Source organism: Salvelinus namaycush, chromosome 7 (genome assembly GCF_016432855.1).
Source record: "Salvelinus namaycush isolate Seneca chromosome 7, SaNama_1.0, whole genome shotgun sequence".
Taxonomy (NCBI): Eukaryota; Metazoa; Chordata; class Actinopteri; order Salmoniformes; family Salmonidae; genus Salvelinus; species Salvelinus namaycush.
This window is the reverse complement of record NC_052313.1, coordinates 26,830,592-26,851,292: the sequence shown is the minus strand read 5'-3', so window position 1 is coordinate 26,851,292 and position 20,701 is coordinate 26,830,592. Positions and strand designations below refer to the sequence as shown.

General features: G+C 43.6%; 1 protein-coding gene across 1 annotated transcript in view; it reads right to left on the bottom strand.

Annotated features, from left to right (window-relative positions):
- malrd1 (MAM and LDL receptor class A domain containing 1) overlaps nt 1–20,701 on the bottom strand; it is a 134,288-nt gene that overhangs the window by 57,728 nt on the left and 55,859 nt on the right. Inside the window, exons 12-17 of the mRNA XM_038997260.1 lie at nt 20,242–20,455; nt 14,943–15,190; nt 12,857–13,036; nt 11,298–11,403; nt 4,447–4,692; nt 3,270–3,427 (exon numbers count right to left, since the gene is read on the bottom strand). Coding sequence (XP_038853188.1) covers nt 3,270–3,427; nt 4,447–4,692; nt 11,298–11,403; nt 12,857–13,036; nt 14,943–15,190; nt 20,242–20,455 — 1,152 coding nt within the window. The remainder of the gene's footprint in view (nt 1–3,269; nt 3,428–4,446; nt 4,693–11,297; nt 11,404–12,856; nt 13,037–14,942; nt 15,191–20,241; nt 20,456–20,701) is intronic.

The following is a 20,701-nucleotide window of genomic DNA, read 5'->3' as shown; positions in this document are numbered from 1 at the left end:
AGTAAATAGTAGCATCTAAATATCATTAAATCACAAGTCCAAGACACCAGATGAAAGATACACATCTTGTGAATCCAGCCATCATTTCTGATTTTTTAAATGTTTTACAGGGAAGACACATAATGTAAATCTATTAGCTAACCACGTTAGCAAAAGACACCACTTTTTTTACTCCACCCTATTCTTACTGCATCAGTAGCTATCACAAATTCGACCAAATAAAGATATAAATAGCCACTAACCAAGAAACACTTTCATCAGATGACAGTCTGATAACATATGCTATACAATAAATATGTTTTGTTAGAAAAATGTGCATATTTCAGGTATAAATCATAGTTTACCATTGCAGCCACCATCACAACTCTCACCAAAGCAACTAGAATAACTACAGAGACCATTGTGTATTAGCTAATTACTCATCATAAAACATTTCTTAAAAATACACAGCGTACAGCAAATGAAAGACACAGATCTTGTGAATCCAGCCAATATTTCAGATTTTCTAAGTGTTTTACAGCGAAAACACAATATAGCGTTATATTAGCTTACCACAATAGCAAACATCACAACAGCATTGATTCAAGCCAAAAATAGCGATAACGTATAAACCACCAAAATATATTAATTTTTTCACTAACCTTCTCAGAATTCTTCAGATGACAGTCCTATAACATCATATTACACAATGCATATAGAGTTTGTTCGAAAATGTGCATATTTAGCGCCACAAATCGTGGTTATACAATGAGAAAAGTAGCAAAGCTGCCCAGAAAATGTCAGGAGAAATCTTTGGAGAGGCACCTATTCTAATCAGTAACTATTCCAAAACTTGACTAAAAAATACAGGTTGGACAGCAATTGAAAGACAAATTAGTTCTTAATGCAATCGCTGTGTTACATTTTTAAAATTAACGTTACTTCAAAATACAGCGTGCGATAAAGCGAGGCTGCACTGCAATTAATGGCGGCTTATGCATTTGACATTTTTCAACAGAACAACGAATTATCAGCATAAATAGTTCTTACTTTTTGATGAACTCTCATCAGAATCTTGGGAAAGGTGTCCTTTGTCCAAAAGAATCGTTGCTAGGTTGTATAACGTCCTCTTCAACGTTGCAATTAGCAGTAAACATTAGCATGTGAGAGAGAGATACCCAACCCCCTAGAACGCCAGGAAATGAAATACCCGAAAATCGCAATATACTGACAAACTGATATAATTCGGTTTAAAATAACAAGATTATGATGTCTTTAAAGCCTATATCGAATAAAAACACAGATGGTTCTAGTACAATATGCCAAGGTCCTCAGTGCGTCAGAGCGAAGAGGGAAAAGAACAGACACGTCCTTGCCAAGTGATTTATAACCTTTCAGATCTACGTAGAGACTCCATTTCAAGTCTCCCTATTCGCTAACATCCAGGGGAAGGCGTATGCAGTGCATCTCAACCAATAGAAGACAGGCAGATTTATACACAGGTCTCAGAGCAGCTGAGGAACATAGGAATAGGAAAATTGCTCTAAGTCCAGTTCTGTTTCACTCACAGATATAGTTCAAACAGTTTTAGAAACTAGAGAGTGTTTTCTATCCAATAGTAATAATAATATGCATATTGTACGAGCAAGAATTGAGTACGAGGCAGTTTAATTTGGGAACGTCATTATTACAAATTGCTAACAGCTCCCCCTATTTTAAATAGTTGAATGTGCTGACAACAAAATCACACAAAAATTATCAATGGAAATCAAATTTATCAACCCATGGAGGTCTGGATTTGGAGTCACACTCAAAATTAAAGTGGAAAACCACACTACAGGCTGATCCAACTTTGATGTAATGTCCTTAAAACAAGTCAAAATGAGGCTCAGTAGTGTGTGTGGCCTCCACGTGCCTGTATGACCTCCCTACAACGCCTGGGCATGCTCCTGATGAGGTGGCGGATGGTCTCCTGAGGGATCTCCTCCCAGACCTGGACTAAAGCATCCGCCAACTCCTGGACAGTCTGTGGTGCAACGTGGCGTTGGTGGATGGAGCGAGACATGATGTCCCAGATGTGCTCAATTGGATTCAGGTCTGGGGAACGGGCGGGCCAGTCCATAGCATCAATGCCTTCCTCTTGCAGGAACTGCTGACACACTCCAGCCACATGAGGTCTAGCATTGTCTTGCATTAGGAGGAACCCAGGGCCAACCGCACAAGCATATGGTCTCACAAGGGGTCTGAGGATCTCATCTCGGTACCTAATGGCAGTCAGGCTACCTCTGGCGAGCACATGCAGGGCTGTGCGGCCCCCCAAAGAAATGCAACCCACACCATGACTGACCCACCGCCAAACCGGTCATGCTGGAGGATGTTGCAGGCAGCAGAACGTTCTCCACGGCGTCTCCAGACTCTGTCACGTCTGTCACATGTGCTCAGTGTGAACCTGCTTTCATCTGTGAAGAGCACAGGGCGCCAGTGGCGAATTTGCCAATCTTGGTGTTCTCTGGCAAATGCCAAACGTCCTGCACGGTGTTGGGCTGTAAGCACAACCCCCACCTGTGGCTGTCGGGCCCTCATACCACCCTCATGGTGTCTGTTTCTGACCGTTTGAGCAGACGCATGCACATTTGTGGCCTGCTGGAGGTCATTTTGCAGGGCTCTGGCAGTGCTCCTCCTGCTCCTCCTTGCACAAAGGCGGAGGTAGCGGTCCTGCTGCTGGGTTGTTGCCCTCCTACGGCCTCCTCCACGTCTCCTGATGTACTGGCCTGTCTCCTGGTAGCGCCTCCATGCTCTGGACACTACGCTGACAGACACAGCAAACCTTCTTGCCACAGCTCGCATTGATGTGCCATCCTGGATGAGCTGCACTACCTGAGACACTTGTGTGGGTTGTAGACTCCGTCTCATGCTACCACTAGAGTGAGAGCACCACCAGCATTCAAAAGTGACCAAAACATCAGCCAGGAAGCATAGGAACTGAGAAGTGGTCTGTGGTCACCACCTGCAGAACCACTCCTTTATTGGAGGTGTCTTGCTAATTGCCTATAATTTCCACCTGCTGTCTATTCCATTTGCACAACAGCATGTGCAATTTATTGTCAATAAGTGGACAGTTTGATTTCACAGAAGTGTGATTGACTTGGAGTTACATTGTGTTGTTTAAGTGTTCCCTTTATTTTTTTGAGCAGTGTATTTGGCTAAGGTGTATGTAAACTTCCGACTTCAACTGTATACTATTCCATATTATGTCCATACCTCAACAAGAAGTAAAATAACATTTGTACCTTGACCAGTAAGCGGATGGTGCCTGATGCTTTGTGGGAAATGTAGTACCAGAAGGTGAGCTTGCAGGTGGCACTGGACTCCTTCCACACAGAGCTCTTCATGTGAGCCTTATCACCTTTAAATCCCACTGGAGTAGCTTCCAGATAGACAAAATGACCTGGGTGAGAGAGAGAGAGAGAGAGAGAGGTGTGAAGCAGATTGATAGCCACCTCAGACTGTTCTTGCTTCTGATGACAAATTACAGTGAGGTCATAGGGGTGCGAGGGAGAGTCATGGGGTGGCGATCACTGCAATTGCCCCGTGGTGCCTTCGGTGGTTGCCATTACAGAGGGCACAGAAAAGTTTACCAAGTCAATGATCAAACCTCCAATGTTAAAAAAGAACATGCTGGATTCAACGTGAGTCAGTGATCTAGAACATTCAACAGACTGGAAGAGTCTAATCATTCATATATGTGGCTCTAAGTCAATTCAAAAGCTTCTCAAGATACTGCATCCATTCAATACCTTGTCTGTGATGCATCGAAGGAGATGCATCCCTAATGGCATCCTATCCTATTCTCTATATAGTGCAATACACTACTGTATTGAATGACCAGAGCCCTATGTATGGAATGCACTTTATAAAGAATAGGGTGCCATTTGGGACACGTCCATAGCGTTCATTCTGCTCAAATGTATTTCTCTATCAAAGCTGCTATGACGAAATTATGAATTTCCATTCCAGACACAAATGTTAAAACGCATAAATATTACGAATGTTCTTTTTCTTATCTATACTGTCCATCTTGAGCCAAGAAATGGGATCGAACTATCTCATAAAATTCTGGGATATGGGTTTTAATTTATTCGCAAAGCAGTTAGGGAATGTAAAAAAGCAAATTTTTATACACTTCCTCAAATCAATTCAAGTTTGTTATTGGACTCTATTCTATGTTTTCATGTTTGGTTCAGCAGATACAGTATGAAGAAAAAAATACATTGTTCGGTTATGGTGGGATAGAGAAATAGCCTCCATGGCAAGAGGATGTTTTATTGTGCTCAGAGCTCCAAACTGTTCAGAGCCCCAAACTGTGCAACTGTACCAAGTTTCATGTTTTTATAAAAAGTGGTGGAAAAATTCACATATCGGGGAATTGACATAGAAATTGCAGAGAGAAATACACTAATACACTACCATGCTCATTCTTCAGAGTGTGGTCAAATGGAGGTCTTATGCCCCGGACCGAGCCCACACCCAATGCCCAATCAAAGTTGTCAGCCAGGGAGCTCTTCCAACCACAGCGACCATTCTCGAAAGAGCAGGAAGTCCCACAATCCTTTTCATCGGTGCCGTCGCCACAAACGTCTATGAAGTCACAGCTCTTGTCTGGATGGAAACACTGGCCGTTCTCACACTGCAGGTGGCCAAGAGGACAGGAGCCTAGGGAACACACACACTGATTATAATGCATAATATTTGCATGAGACAGACAGACACACACACACACACCAAGTGAGATGCCATGTATTGAGAATTACACAAAGTCAATCTATTGTATAGCATTCGGTGGCTTGCACATGAAGGCAAAGGGAAACTGCAGCAGTGTCAGGATCTGTGTGTGTGTAGCTAGCATGATGTTGGCATGCATTAGCTTACATCATGTAGAGCAGAGGTCAGGGGTCAGCCATTAGTGAAGTGAAGCACCACTCAAATGAAAGAGGGTACGGTCAGGCTGCCCAGCACTAGGGCTGTGTCCAAAATGGCACTCTATTCCCTATAAAGTGCAGTACTTTTGGGCCTTGGTCAAAAGTAGTGCACTATACTGTATAGGATATAGGGTGCCATTTTGGACACAGAGTGCTGTAGAAATGTTATGGATCATGCTGCAACATGCAGCCAAGAGACTAGGGTAATAAGCAGGACCAGACTAGACAAAAGGACAGTGAGATAGGAAATCAATGATGTATTGAAATCAAAACAAATAGCGCACAACTAAAACTCGTATCCATTCAGTGCACAAACAGCTGTGTGAATTCCCTGTGGATTTGGGTTGGCTCTGGTCTTAAGACCTAACAATCATCAGAAATACACTATATATATATACACTGCTCAAAAAAATAAAGGGAACACTTAAACAACACAATGTAACTCCAAGTCAATCACACTTCTGTGAAATCAAACTGTCCACTTAGGAAGCAACACTGATTGACAATAAATTTCACGTGCTGTTGTGCAAATGGAATAGACAACAGGTGGAAATTCTAGGCAATTAGCAAGACACCCCCAATAAAGGAGTGGTTCTGCAGGTGGTGACCACAGACCACTTCTCAGTTCCTATGCTTCCTGGCTGATGTTTTGGTCACTTTTGAATGCTGGCGGTGCTTTCACTCTAGTGGTAGCATGAGACGGAGTCTACAACCCACACAAGTGGCTCAGGTAGCGCAGCTCATCCAGGATGGCACATCAATGCGAGCTGTGGCAAGAAGGTTTGCTGTGTCTGTCAGCGTAGTGTCCAGAGCATGGAGGCGCTACCAGGAGACAGGCCAGTACATCAGGAGACGTGGAGGAGGCCATAGGAGGGCAACAACCCAGCAGCAGGACCGCTACCTCCGCCTTTGTGCAAGGAGGAGCACTGCCAGAGCCCTGCAAAATGACCTCCAGCAGGGCACAAATGTGCATGTGTCTGCTCAAACGGTCAGAAACAGACTCCATGAGGGTGGTATGAGGGTCCGACGTCCACAGGTGGGGGTTGTGCTTACAGCCCAACACCGTGCAGGACGTTTGGCATTTGCCAGAGAACACCAAGATTGGCAAATTCGCCACTGGCGCCCTGTGCTCTTCACAGATGAAAGCAGGTTCACACTGAGCACATGAGCACATGTGACAGACGTGACAGAGTCTGGAGACGCCGTGGAGAACGTTCTGCTGCCTGCAACATCCTCCAGCATGACCGGTTTGGCGGTGGGTCAGTCATGGTGTGGGGTGTCATTTCTTTGGGGGGCCGCACAGCCCTCCATGTGCTCGCCAGAGGTAGCCTGACTGCCATTAGGTACTGAGATGAGATCCTCAGACCCCTTGTGAGACCATATGCTTGTGCGGTTGGCCCTGGGTTCCTCCGTTGTAGGGAAGTCATACAGGCACGTGGAGGCCACACACACTACTGAGCCTCATTTTGACTTGTTTTAAGGACATTACATCAAAGTTGGATCAGCCTGTAGTGTGGTTTTCCACTTTAATTTTGAGTGTGACTCCAAATCCAGACCTCCATGGGTTGATAAATTTGATTTCCATTGATCATTTTTGTGTGATTTTGTTGTCAGCACATTCAACTATGTAAAGAAAAAAGTATTTAATAAGAATATTTCATTCATTCAGATCTAGGATGTGTTATTTTAGTGTTCCCTTTATTTTTTTGAGCAGTGTATATATATATATATATATATATATATATATATATGCAAAAGTATGTGGACACCCCTTCAAATTAGTGGATTTTGCTATTTCAGCAACACCCGTTGCTGACAGCTGTAAAACATCGATCACACCCATCCAATTTCCATAGACAAACATTGGCAGTAGAATGGACTTTTAACGTGGCACCGTCCTCGGTTGCAACACTCACTACCGAGTTCCAAACTGCCTCTAGCAGCAACGTCAGCACAAAAACTGTTCATCAGGAGTTCATGAAATGGTTTTCCATGGCCGAGTAGCCGCACACAAACCTAAATTCACCATGCGCAATGCCAAGCGTCTGCTGGAGTGGTGTAAAACTCACCGCCATTTGACTCTCGAGCAGTGGAAACATGTTCTCTGGAGTGACAAATCATGCTTCACCATCAGGCAATGTGACAGACAAATGTGGGTTTGGTGGAACCCAGGAGAACGCTACCTGCCTACATCTATGGTGCCAACTGTAAAGTTTGGTGGAGGAGGATTTATGGTCTGGGGCTGTTTTTCATGGTTCGGGCTAGGCCCCTTAGTTCCAGTGAAGGGCAATCTTAACGCTACAGCATACAATGACATTCTAGATTATTCTGTGCTTGCAACTTTGTGGCAACAGTTTGGAGAAGGCCCTGTTTCAGCATGACAATGCCCCCGCGCACAAAGCGAGTTCCATACAGAAATGGTTTGTCAAGATCGGTGTGGAAGAAATTGACTGGCCTGCCTAGAGCCCTGACCTCAACCCTATCGAACCCCTTTGGGATGAATTGGAATGCCGACTGCCAGGCCTTATCGCCCAACATCAGTGACCGACCTCACTAATGCTCCCCGCAGTCCCCGCAGCAAATGTTCCAACATCTAGTGGAAAGCCTGGAGGCTGTTATAGCAACAAAGGGGGGGGGGGGGGGGGGGGGGGGACTCCATATTAATGCCCATGATTTTGGAATGAGATGTTCGACGAGTAGGTGTCCACATACTTTTGGTAATGTAGTGTACATGCACACACACACAGACTGGATAAAAAGGCCCAAGGTGACAATAAAGAGGCAGTTGCTTTTAAATAATGCAGGTATTGAGATGGTGAGCTCACCTCTGCACGATCAGAACTTCACCTTCACCTTCATAATGTCGGGCTAATGACGTCTAGTGTCGGGCTAATGACGTCTACTGTCAAATCCATACAGTTTAGTCAAGCCAGACTAGGAGTGCTGATCTAGTATCAGTTCCCCCGTTTGTGCATGTAACGTTATTAATTGTGATCTAAAAGGCAAAGCTGATCCTGAATCGCAAAACAAGCAAAGAGACCTGAAAGGCCAAGAATTCAAATTGAATATAAAAAGTAAGCCAAGCAAGCAGACGATCTGAATGATACATTAGCCTCTCTTTCAGTCAGTGGCTTAGGAGGACAAAGGAGGGGAGCAGTAAGGCTTTGTATCAGAAGGAGGGGGAGTAGACGGCTGAGAAGAGGGGATGTGGGACTGCAATTGTGGCTGTATAGGAGCCAGGCATTCCAGTGCGGTCAGACTTGGTGTTTGGGAGTATTAGAGAGGCGTGATGATGCGTGATGAAGAGGGGTGGTCCCAGTAATTCAAGCAAAGAAAGGGGGATAAATCCCCTCTAATATTTTCTTCCACTTCTTCAGGTGCACAGGACCAGAAGGAATATGGTCCCACCACAGTGGCATGATGTGCACCCTATTCCCTACATAGTGCACTACTTTTGACCAGAGTCCTACCGTCAAAATTAGGGCATCACAAAGGGAATCGGGTGTAATTTGGGGCCATCCATGGATATGGAAAAACAGGAAACCATTTTGCCTCTCAAAAGTAACGAAGAAAGAGTTTGGTCTACCATGACAATCATTTCCATACATTCAAGTCATTTCAAATGTTGAAAGTTGTTTCTGCCTTTGTAAATAGCTGATTTTGTACTTGTATGATCCAGACCAGGGTTCAAAGGGTAATAAATCATTTAAAATAATGTATATATGCTTGATTGAGCTAGCCGGACTTAATGGACCAAACAGAAAGGTCCCAAAACTGCAAACCCTGCCCACTTAGCACTCCAAGCAGGATAGAGCAAACACTCAAAGCATTTGAAAGATTTAAAATAGTTTTTGAACCCAGGTCTGATATGTTCTACCATAACAGCAAGCCAAACTCTATTTATTTATTCCCCCATTCACCTCTACCGCCACCTCTCCCACCCTCTGCATGAAAGACTGAATGTTAGTGCAGATTATACCGAGGATATGATGGCTCAGAAGCCTGTACATTAAAAGTGGATCTAATTTAGTTGATGCCATTCCATTCACTCCATTCTAGCCATTATTATGAGCTGTCCTCCCCTCAGCAGCCTCCACTGGTACACAGGTACTGTAATGACCCACTGCCCTTCGACCCCATATACTCACCCTGGGTGGGATATTGTCCCCTGGTGGATTGAGGAGTACAAGAATCTGTGGATTCTGTCTTTATTGTCTGGTGGGTTGTGTGTTACTGACAACATGATCCATAACCATCACAGAGCAACCACATCCAGACTCTCAACAATCTTACGGTAATGACCTGTTACAGTCATGAATCTCTTCTTGTATCAGGTGCCGTCACACTGCTGTCTTTTTACACTTGTCCCACATGGCTTTCCATCACTTTGACTCATTCCCTCTCATCTGAATAGACTGTCTTTCATCTCCCTGTCCTCCTCAACAACAGGCCCATTCTCCACCGCTTTTGATGTGATTAGTCCACGGTCGTTACATACCATTATACATCATACGCTACATATTAAATGGCAACATTGGGTCCATAGGGCCCTGGTCAGAAATATTACAATATATAGGGAATAGAGTACCATATGGGAGACAGCCATAGAGTAGCATCTCATAAAAGGCATGGATTCTACATTTGAGCTTGATTTATCTGAGACAATTGCTCAAATGTTTTCTGATGCTATCACGCTCTTTCTGAGGAAGAGGGGGGAGAGGAGGAAGAGCGAAAACAAGTTCAGCCGCATTTCATTCATCATAGAAAATGGATTAAAAAAAGGAAGAAGAGAGAAAGCCAGGTCGACCTTGCTTGCCTGGTGATCGGATTTATTTTGTAATTGATCTAGGAGATTGTGGGGCTGCCGTCCTTGGGATTGACTCGTTCCAAATGGAATAATAATGTTGGGGTAATGATAGTAGAAGGACGAGTGGTCTCGTCTTCTAATGCCAGTACACCAACCATCTGTATCTCTCCCTTAGATCTTCCCCTCCCCTCAGTTGCTTGTATCTCATTTTGTTTTATTAGACATTTGACTACATGGTGTTATTCTGACTATATTACACCGTATTAACAGCCCGTATTCCCTTTCCAGTGCTATCAATGACCACGGAATATAATATACAAGTGTGTTTAACATAAAAAGTCCAGTGAGAGGACTAAAGTGTACTGCCATTGGTCTGGCCAAAATCATATTTCATGTAAGAGAAAAGACAGCCATTTTCTCAACTACATCCGTCAAAGCCATTTTGGGATAGGTCTCTCTCTCCATTGCAGGGGTTTCTTAAATTATGGGTTTGCACATAGTTCCATTTGGGAGACACAAATCATTTTGTTTTCTTGGTGGGGGATGTCATAACGCACAAATGTCTGTGAGCCACAAACTCCGACTGACATAAGGATAATCCCGAAACAAGTGTAACATTTCAGCAAACGCAAATGCACGCACAGCAATTGTCAAAAGAAAGAGCAAGCTGGATATCAACATATATCATTACCAACATCCTCATATTCACACTGACTCCCGCCGACTCCCGCTAACTCCCGCTGACTCCCGCTGACTACCATTGAGCTGAGACTCCATTAAAGTCATGTGATGACTCATTAATGCCCCTGCCTGTTGGCAGACTCACAGCAGGCTAGGTTGCATTCTCAAACACATTATGTGGCTGTGAGTAAGTCAGAGAGAGAGAGAGAGAGAAAGGAAGAAAGAAAGAGATATAGAAGCACACAGCAGGACTATTGTGTATAAGGCCCCTATAGTCCAGCCCAGCAGATCACTAGGGGTCCCTTAAAGAGGCCACACACAAAGCCTTCCCCATCCCCTCAAAACCCCCCTCTTCTCTCCCTCTCCTCTTCTCTCTTCCACTCTGACACCCAATACAACAGTAAAGCTATACATTAGAAAGGGCAATTATAGCTGCTATGCACCACTGTGACAATGGGGCTAAATCAGTTCACGTTGTTGTCCCTTTCTCTCGTCTCTCAAGGGTTGGCTCGTAAAGAACAGGAAGAATGCAGAGGAAACGTACAATCATCTGAATGGAGACCAAGCCGTTCTTTATTCACTGACTGATACCGCTTGGTTCACTCAGTCATTTATGCCTGCAAAACCATGACTAACCGTCTCAAATTAAACCCTATTCCCTAAATAATGTAGTACTTAGTTCTTTCTTCTCCTTCTATCCTTCATCTGCGCTAATGCGAAAAAACTGAACAGGCCAAAGTCAATTCCCAGTGGGTAGGTTTTCAGACTATTATGAAGGAGAGGAAACAAGGAGACGAGGAGGCCACTTAAGACTATTGAGATGCACCCGGAGTGACATCATGACATCATACCTGATGGGGGTGGAGTCTCCAGTGATTCTGACATAGACGAGAGCAGGCAGCCTGGTGAGAAGGTGATGTCATCCAGACAGATGTCCCCCTTGGCGTTGCGGCCCACCTTAGGATATAATAAAATAGCATAATTGTTCCACAGGGAACTTTAGTTGTGGCAAGACGGATAAGATAAAGATAGTAAACATATACAGTGCCGTGAAAAAGTGCTTGCCACCTTTCTAATGGGTCCCATTATGCCTGGCGAAAACCAAACACTGCATTCCACAGCAAGAACCTCATACCAATGGTCAAGCAGGTCCCCAGTCTGCTGTCCTAACTTGCTTCAAGATGTCCACCATTGTTCCTGTACCCAAGAAAGCCAAGGTAACTGAACTAAATCGCCCTGTAGCACTCACTTCTGTCATCATGAATTGCTTTGAGAGGCTAGTTAAGGATCATATCACCTCTACTTTACCTAACACACTAGACCCACTTGAATTTGCTTACATCCCCAATAGATCCACAGACGATGCAATCGCCATTGCACTGCACACTGCCCTATCCCATCTGGACAAGAGGAATACCTATGTAAGAATGCTGTTCATTGACTATAGCTCAGCCTTAGTAGTACCCTCCAAGCGCATCATCAAGCTTGGAGCCCTGGGTCTGAACCCCGCCCTGTGCAACTGGGTCCTGGACTCCCTGACAGGCCGCCACCAGGTGGTGAAGGTAGGAAAAACACCTCCACTTCACTGATCCTCAACACAGGGACCCCACAAGGGTGCGTACTCATCTGCTAAATATGTGCACGTGACCAATAACATTTGATTTGATAGTGTGATGGTTTGGGGATGCTTTTTTGCCTCAGGACCTAGACAACTTGCCTTAATAGAAGGAACCATGAATTCTCTGCTCTGTATCAGAAAATTCGATAGGAGAATGTCAGGCAATCCATCTGTGAGCTGAAGCGCAGCTGAGTCATGCAGCAAGACAATGATCCAAAACACAATCAAGTCTACATGAAAATGGCTAAAAAGCAACACATTTGAAGTTTTGGAATGTCAAAGTCCAGACCTAATCCCAATTGTGATGTTGTGGCATGACTTGAAACGAGCAGCTCATGCTTGAAAACCCACAAATGTCGCTGAGTTAAAGCAGTTCTGCATGCAAGAGCGGGCCAAAATTCCTCCACAGCGATGTGAGAGACTGATCAACAACTACAGGAAGCATTTGGTTGGAGTCATCACAGCTAAAGCTGGCACAACCAGTTATTGAGTGTAAAGGGGCAATTACTTGTTCACATGGGGGAATTGGGTGTTGCTTAACTTTGCTAATAAAATAAAGAATAAATAATTTTTAATTATTTGTAAACTCAGGTTCCCTTTATCGAATATTAGGTTTTGGTTGAAGATCTGATAACATTCAGTATATAAAATATGCAAAAAATAGAGTAAATCAGAAAGCAGGCAAATACCTTTTCATGGCACAGTAACAGCAACATTCACAGATACAAATGCTATATCAGATATGCACAAGATGAACATAAGTCACAAGAATTCAATAAAAAATGTCATCACCTTGCCCTCGAAGGTGACCCGGAAGTCTTCCTGAGAGGTCAGCTGGATGTCCCTCCTCTGCCAGTAGTTTCCCTGGTCTCCAGTCAGGTTGAGGAGGAGCTGGTGACCTGAGGAGCTGGTGACCTGGAACACGTTCAGCGTTCCAAAGCCGTCTCCAGACATGTGCAGGTAGAAGCGGATCTGGAGAAGGGAAGGGGGACACACACAGGAAAGTGACAAACATAGTGAAGTCATGCAGGTGTGGCCAAGTTTAATTGGTTAAACTAACTCGACATCTTAAAATACCTCCATCGGCACCATCAAATTTCTAGCTGGATAAGCACAGACAGTCTGAGAAATACCATGATATTTAAGCAATGACAGACTTTCCTCTACTCATTAAAGTGAAGTTTAAATACCCCTGACTTGTAAAGGACCAAAATGCTCCTTAACAGCTTCTAACCCCAAGCTATACGACTGCTGAACAGTTAACATTGACCCCCCCCCCCCCCCCCCCTCCATTTGTTTTGTACACTGCTGCTTCTCACTGTTTATTATCTATGCATAGTCACGTCACCCCTACCTACATGTACAAATGACCTCAACTAACCTGCACCCCCGCACACTGACTCGGTACCGGTACCCCCTGTATATAGCCTCAATATTGCTATGCTATTGTGTTACTTTGTATAATTGTTTTACTGTAGTTTATTTGGGAAATATTTGAACTTTTCTTGAACTGCACTGTCGGTTAAGGGCTTGTAAGTAAGCATTTCACGGTAAGGTCTACACTTGTTGTATTCGGCGCATGTGACAAATACAGTTTGATTTGATTCAGTAAATCTGACCAAAGTAACAAGCACCTGAGACTCATGCTTTCTGCATTACCATTGACCTTTCACTGCAACACTCTTATTATGATTCGTTTCACCTCCCCGTAGACCATGAAAGCAAAGCAAGAGGTCTATCTATATACAAAAGGTCATCTCCGTAGCTCCATTCATTTCCTTCTATTTCCCCTGTTCATTACGGCTAGCCCACAACGTCAGCCACTCAAACGCAGTGCTAAGGAGTTCCACAGGGGTTTTCTACCAAATGCAACTCGATGCAGAGGGAGGGCAGGAGGCAGTGAGAAGACTAAACTACCGCTTCTTCTCTCCTCCCTCTCTTCCCCTCCTCCCCTCGCTCTGTTTAATTGGCGCCTGTCAGCTGCGTGTGTGATTGGTTGGCAGGTCCAGCCCGAGATGAGATAGACACAGTTCCATACAAACGAGGCACTCAATAAGAAGGCCGGCCTCAGACAGACTGACTGACGTGAGCTCAGTCAGAGAGAGAAGAGAGATGGCCCCTGGACTCACCCACTGCACTGGCTCATCTCGTCACACACAGAGGGAGGAGATACTGACTGACCCAGTCCTTTATACATAATCCCCCAATTCTACTTCATAATCTACCTAAACCTCCTCCCTTAATCTGTCTGTAGGTTTGTATGGTGGATTACACCATCACACTGAATTTGACTTTAAAACAAATTAACCAAATCATTACACACCGTATAACCCTCACTTATGAACCCTTTGTTTATTTATCCCTTATTTTACCAGGTAAATTGACTGAGAACACATTCGCATTTACGGCAATGACCTGGGGAATAGTTATAGGGACGAGGAGGGGGGATGAATGAGCCAATTGGAAGTTGGGGATAATTAGGTGGCCATGATGGCATGATGGCCAGATTGGGAATTTAGCCAGGACCCTAGGGTTAACACCTCTATTCTTACGATAAGTGACTTGGGATCTTTAGTGACCATAGAGAGTCAGGACACCCGTTTAACGTTGAATCCGAAAGACGGCACCCTACACAGGACAATGTCCCCCATCACCGCCCTGGGGCATTGGGATATTTTTGGGGGGGACCATAGGAAAGAGTGCCTCCTACTGGCCCTCCAAAACCACTTCCAGCAGCATCTGGTCTCCCATCCAGGGACCGACCAGAACCAACCCTTGTGTCCATGTATTGATCAGATGACCCTTTTATCTCGATCCAGTAACACCCACATGGATCCCGAACTATTATCTACAGTCTCTGCCCTGACCTTTGCCTGACCTTGCACTGCTTGCTCCTGCGGCTGAGGAGGGGTCCTGAGATTCTAGCGGCGTCTCCGGTTGCCTGGGGGAAAGAGCTCTCCACATAGAGGTAGTGGCCAGACGGGTCCCGCAGGGTGTGGTCAGTAGATGGACCTGTGCCAGTGGTCGGTGTGCTGCCCGCTTTGATAAGCCAATCGAAATTGTCCTGCTGGCACTGGCGCCAGGAGCAGAGGTCAAACTCAAAGTTGCAGTGTCCACTGAAGCCCTCTGTAAGAGAGTGAGAGAGAGAGACAGAGAGGAAGAGAGCTTAATTAGTCATTAGTATACTCACCATGACATAAATAACTTCCACACTTGGCACACCACGTCATTTCGATGTGGATAATTGAGTAATATTTGGTTGAGACGTTGATCAATGAGATTACAACCAACAGGGAGCTCCAAAAGTATTGGGACAGTGACACATTTGTTGTTGTTTTGGCTCTATATTCCAGCACTTTGGATTTGAAATGACAATGACTATGAGGTTAAAGTGCAGACTGTCAGCTTTATTTTGAGGGTATTTTCATCCATTTCGGGTGAACTGTTTATAAATGACAACACCTTTTGTACATAGCCCATTTTAGGGGACTAAAAGTATTGGGACGAAAGTAGTCAAAAGTTTAGTATTTGGCCCCATATTCCTAGCATGCAACGATCATACCCCCCCACACCCTCCCCTGTTACATCTACCCTCCCCTGTTATTGTAATGGTGAGAGGTTAGCATGTCTTTGGGGAGGAATGATATTTGTGCGTCTGTATGGTTGAGGACAACCTCAAATGCAATGGCGTGCATTCATGGATGCCAAGGGAAGCCAGGCTATTTGACCAATAAAACATTTTAAATAAAATAAAAGTATCTTTCGTCTCTTTCTGTTTTCATAATTTCTTTCAATTCGCAAGTGGCTGATTCTCACCGGAGAAATCATCCAAGCAAGGGAAACAGTGCCCCTCTGTCTCAGTATGTGTAGCCCATCTATCTGATGCTGACTGGACCAAAAGAGTATAACATGTTGCCGCCGTAGCAAATTGATTGATGTCAGCAAGCATTTGGCCTCCCATGATAATGAATTATGAAAGAATTAGCCAATCAGCGTGGAGCTGAGCTCAACTGTGGGTTTTCCTGATGCAGCAAAACACCCCCCAAGGGAGGCCAGTTTGGATATGGCTTCAAACCAATCAAATCATTTCCGAAGCAAAACAACATTTTCAGAAAAACTGTTTCTGTCACGTTCGTCGTAGTGAGGAGACCAAGGCGCAGCGTGATGTGAATACATTCTTCCTTAATTAACGAAGAACACTTAAACAAACTAACAAAATGAACGTGAAGCTATAATAACTGCGTGCTGACATGCAACTACACATAGACAACTACCCACAAACCCAAAATGGAAAATGGCAACCTAAATAGGATCCCCAATCAGAGACAACGATAAACAGCTGTCTCTGATTGGGAACCAATTCAGGCCACCATAGACCTACAATATACCTAGGCTAACAAACACCCCTAGACATACAAAAAACTCTAGACAAGACAAACAAGCATACCCACCCTCGTCACACCCTAACCTGACCAAAATAATAAGAAAACATAGATAACTAAGGTCAGGGCGTGACAGTTTCTGGTCTGCTTGTGTTGATGTCCTGCAGCAGCACTTTCCTAAGCCAATGATGGAGATGGGGATTTGGACTGATGGTTTTGACTTAATTCTCTGTACAGGCCATTGATTATGATGGCGATTCTGATCTGACCATAAATTAATATATTGTGCCACTGACCTGAGACAATTGAAGTTCAATATGTAGCCTAGACGTTGCCTAGTAAGCGCACGCTAACTAGCTAGCTAACTTACCTGGTACATTGTTGCCCATGCGAGGAAGTTAGGCTGGCAAGCATTTTAGCTCGGTAGCCTATGACAACCAAAACTAAAAGTGTACTGTATGACGGAGCCAGACAGTTTTGCCAACATGAAAGAGGAGGATGGCATTGGCATTCAACTAGTCTACAAGTAGGGTGAGTAAAAAAAACACATTACTTGTGCACACACGCACAGACTAGAAATCAGTACCCAGGACAGCCACATGATTTTAAGTAACATTAATTGGACTAAATAGTTTAAGGTATCTTTAAGTTTGATTTCAGTGTATAAGCATATATAGCCTTGTTAAAAAAAAAATTGAACTTGCAACCTTTCAGTTACTAGTCCAATGCTCTAACCACTAGGCTACGCTGCCGCCCTAATTTGATGACGTTGAAATGTTTAAGTTGAAACGGTGCTGGAATAGCTGAGGCAGTTCCCCTGTCGTCTTTGTGCTGACGTGCGGTAACTCTGTGGTTGTAAATCAGTAGTTGTTTAGTAAACTGTCAAAAACATTAACTTACTTGACCATGCTGCAGATTATATAACTATTTGTAACATGCAATATTTGGTTCGGGGACTTCAACTGACAGATGTTGCTCTCCGGTTTTGTGATGAAACAAACGTATGTATAGTTGAATTTATTCCGCCACTGTGTGACTGTTGTCTTGTTGTTGTAACGGCCTTATTGTACATCACGGTGGCAAACGAACGAATGGGTTATAGAGCAAACGCAGCAATTATCACATCAAAGGTTGTAATATGGCATTTTTACTGGCTTGGCTTCCTCAAGAGATTTTACTCACGTACCACTACCGCTCAAATGAAAGCTGACAGTCTGCACTTTAACCTCATAGTCATTGTATCATTTCAAACCCAAAGCGCTGGAGTACAGAGGCCAAACAACAACAAAAAAGCACTGTCCAAATACTTTGAGCTCACTGTATATTCACCCACTCAAAAACCAGCCTAAAGTTATAACAATTTATCACTATACTTTTAACTATGTAAAAGTAGTCTCGCAAACCCGACGCTAGGCAAGAGCAGTGTATGCCGTAGCATTGGATACATCGTGGGAGGCAACTGTCTGCCTAGGGAGACTAATCTAATAGCACAACCAAATTCCAATGGAAAAACAATGTCCGATTTTTTGGTTTAGTTGTCACCGAAATGTTTATCACTGTGCTTTCAATTATTTAAAAGCACAGCAAAGTTCAAATGGGAACACAATGTCAGCTATTTTGTTCATTTATACAACAGATGAATGTGTTATCACTGTGCTTCATCTAATAGCAGAACCAAATGACTTGGATTGCAGTTGAGAATACATTAGAAAAGTAGGCTACATGGTGCAAGTGATTGTCATTCGAGATTCTGCACAGATAATTACAGCAATTGAGAAGATAATATGATTACATAACAAGACATTCATATTTACATAATGCTCAAAATGTGGCCATGGATGTGTTACTCATTTTAAGGTTGAATGTTACATTAGATTGTACAATTAATAAAAAACACCATTGCCACCACAGTAATGGCCTATTTATTGCCTTACCTCCCTACTCTTCTACATTTGCACACACCGTACATACAGTTGAAGTCGGAAGTTTACATCCACCATAAACTCAGTTTTTCACAATTCCTGACATTTAATCCTAGTAAAAATTCCCTGTCTTAGGTCAGTTAGGATCACCACTTTATTTTAAGAATGTGAAATGTCAGAATAATAGTAGAGTGAATGATTTATTTCAGCTTTTATTTCTTTCATCACATTCCCAGTGGGTCAGAAGTTTACATACACTCAATTAGTATTTGGTAGCATTGCCTTTAAATTGTTTAACTTGGGTCAAACAATTCGGGTAGCCTTCCACAAGCTTCCCACAATAAGTTGGGTGAATTTTGGCCCATTCCTCCTGACAGAGCTGGTGTAACTGAGACAGGTTTGTAGGCCTTGCTCGCTCACACTTTTTCAGTTATGCCCACAAATATTCTATAGGATTGAGGTCAGGGCTTTGTGATGGCCCTTCCAATACCTTAACTTCGTTGTCCTTAAGCCATTTTGCCACAACTTTGGAAGTATACTTGGGGTCATTGTCCATTTGGAAGACCCATTTGCGACCAAGCTTTAACTTCCTGACTGATGTCTTGAGATGTTGCTTCAATATATCCACATAATTTTCCTGCCTCATGATGCCATCTATTTTGTGAAGTGCACCAGTCCCTCCTGCAGAAAAGGACCCCCACAACATGATGCTGCCACCCCCGTGCTTCACGGTTGAGATGGTGTTCTTCGGCTTGCAATCCTCCCCCTTTTTCCTCCAAACATAACAATGGTCATTATGGCCAAACAGTTCTATTTTTGTTTCATCAGACCAGAGGACATTTCTCCAAAAAGTACGATCTTTGTTGCAAACCATAGTCTGGTTTTTTTATGGCAGTTTTGGAGCAGTGGCTTCTTCCTTGCTGAGCGGCCTTTCAGGTTACGTCGATATAGGACTCGTTTTACTGTGGATATAGATACTTTTGTACCTGCTTCCTCCAGCAACTTCACAAGGTCCTTTGCTGTTGTTCTGGGATTGATTTGCACTTTTCGCACCAAAGTACGTTAATCTCTAGGAGACAGAACGCATCTCCTTCCTGAGCAGTATGACGGCTGTGTGGTCCCATGGTGTTTATACTTGCGTACTATTGTTTGTACAGATGAGCGTGGTACCTTCAGGCATTTAGAATTTGCTCCCAATGATGAACCAGACTTGTGGAGGTCTACAATTTTTTTTCTTAGGTCTTGGCTGATTTCTTTTGATTTTCCCATGATGTCAAGCAAAGAGGCACTGAGTTTGAAGGTAGGCATTGAAATACATCAACAAATACACCTCCAATTGACTCAAATGATGTCAATTAGGCTATCAGAAGCTTCTAAAGGCATGACATAATTTTCGGGAATTTTCCAAGCTGTTTAAAAAGTCACAGTCAACTTAGTGTATGTAAACTTCTTACCCACTGGAATTGTGATACAGTGAATTATACGTGTAATATTCTGTCTGTAAACAATTGTTGGAAAAATGACTTGTGTCATGCACCAAGTAGATTTCCTAACCGACTTGCCAAAATTATAGTTTGTTAACAATACATTTGTGGAGTGGTTGAAAAACGACTTCAACTGTAGATTTTTCTATTGTGTTACTGACTGTACGTTTGTTTATGTGTAACTCTGTGTTGTTGTTTTTGTCGCACTGCTTTGCCTTATCTTGGCCAGGTCACAGTTGTAAATGAGAACTTGTTCTCAACTGGTCTACCTGGTTAAATAAAAGGTGAAATAAAAAAGAATCACACAAAATTCAGCAAAAGCTGCTGTAAGTAACACTGTTTTTTAATTAATTATTATCAAACGGGCAGGCGAAGGGTCTCTCACTCACTGCAGATATAGGGGTCCTCGTCGGAGCCATCTCCACAGTGGTTGAGGAAGTCACACAGGTTGTCCTCTGGGATGCAGTATCCATTGGAGCAGGTGTACTCCTCAGGCCCACACGGCTGCTCTGGGCTGAGGGGAGGGGTGCAGTTCTGGAAGGTCACGTCATCCACCACCACATCTCCCATGTAGCTGATCCCCCGCTTGGCCTGGAAGATCACCTAAATGACAGACAGGATGGAAGTCAGCCATCTGTCCAAGTCGTTCAATGCTTGAAGTAATACCCAAATACTTATAAATCAACAGTACCGTATATAAACTAGCAAATTCACAATAACACGTCATTAGTCTCGTTCTCAGCCATCTTCACTATAATCCTGGTAAGCAAGGCTAAACATTACATAAACACAATTAAACCCAACATACCAGGGCATCCCAAATGGTACCTGGTCAAAAGAAGGGCACTA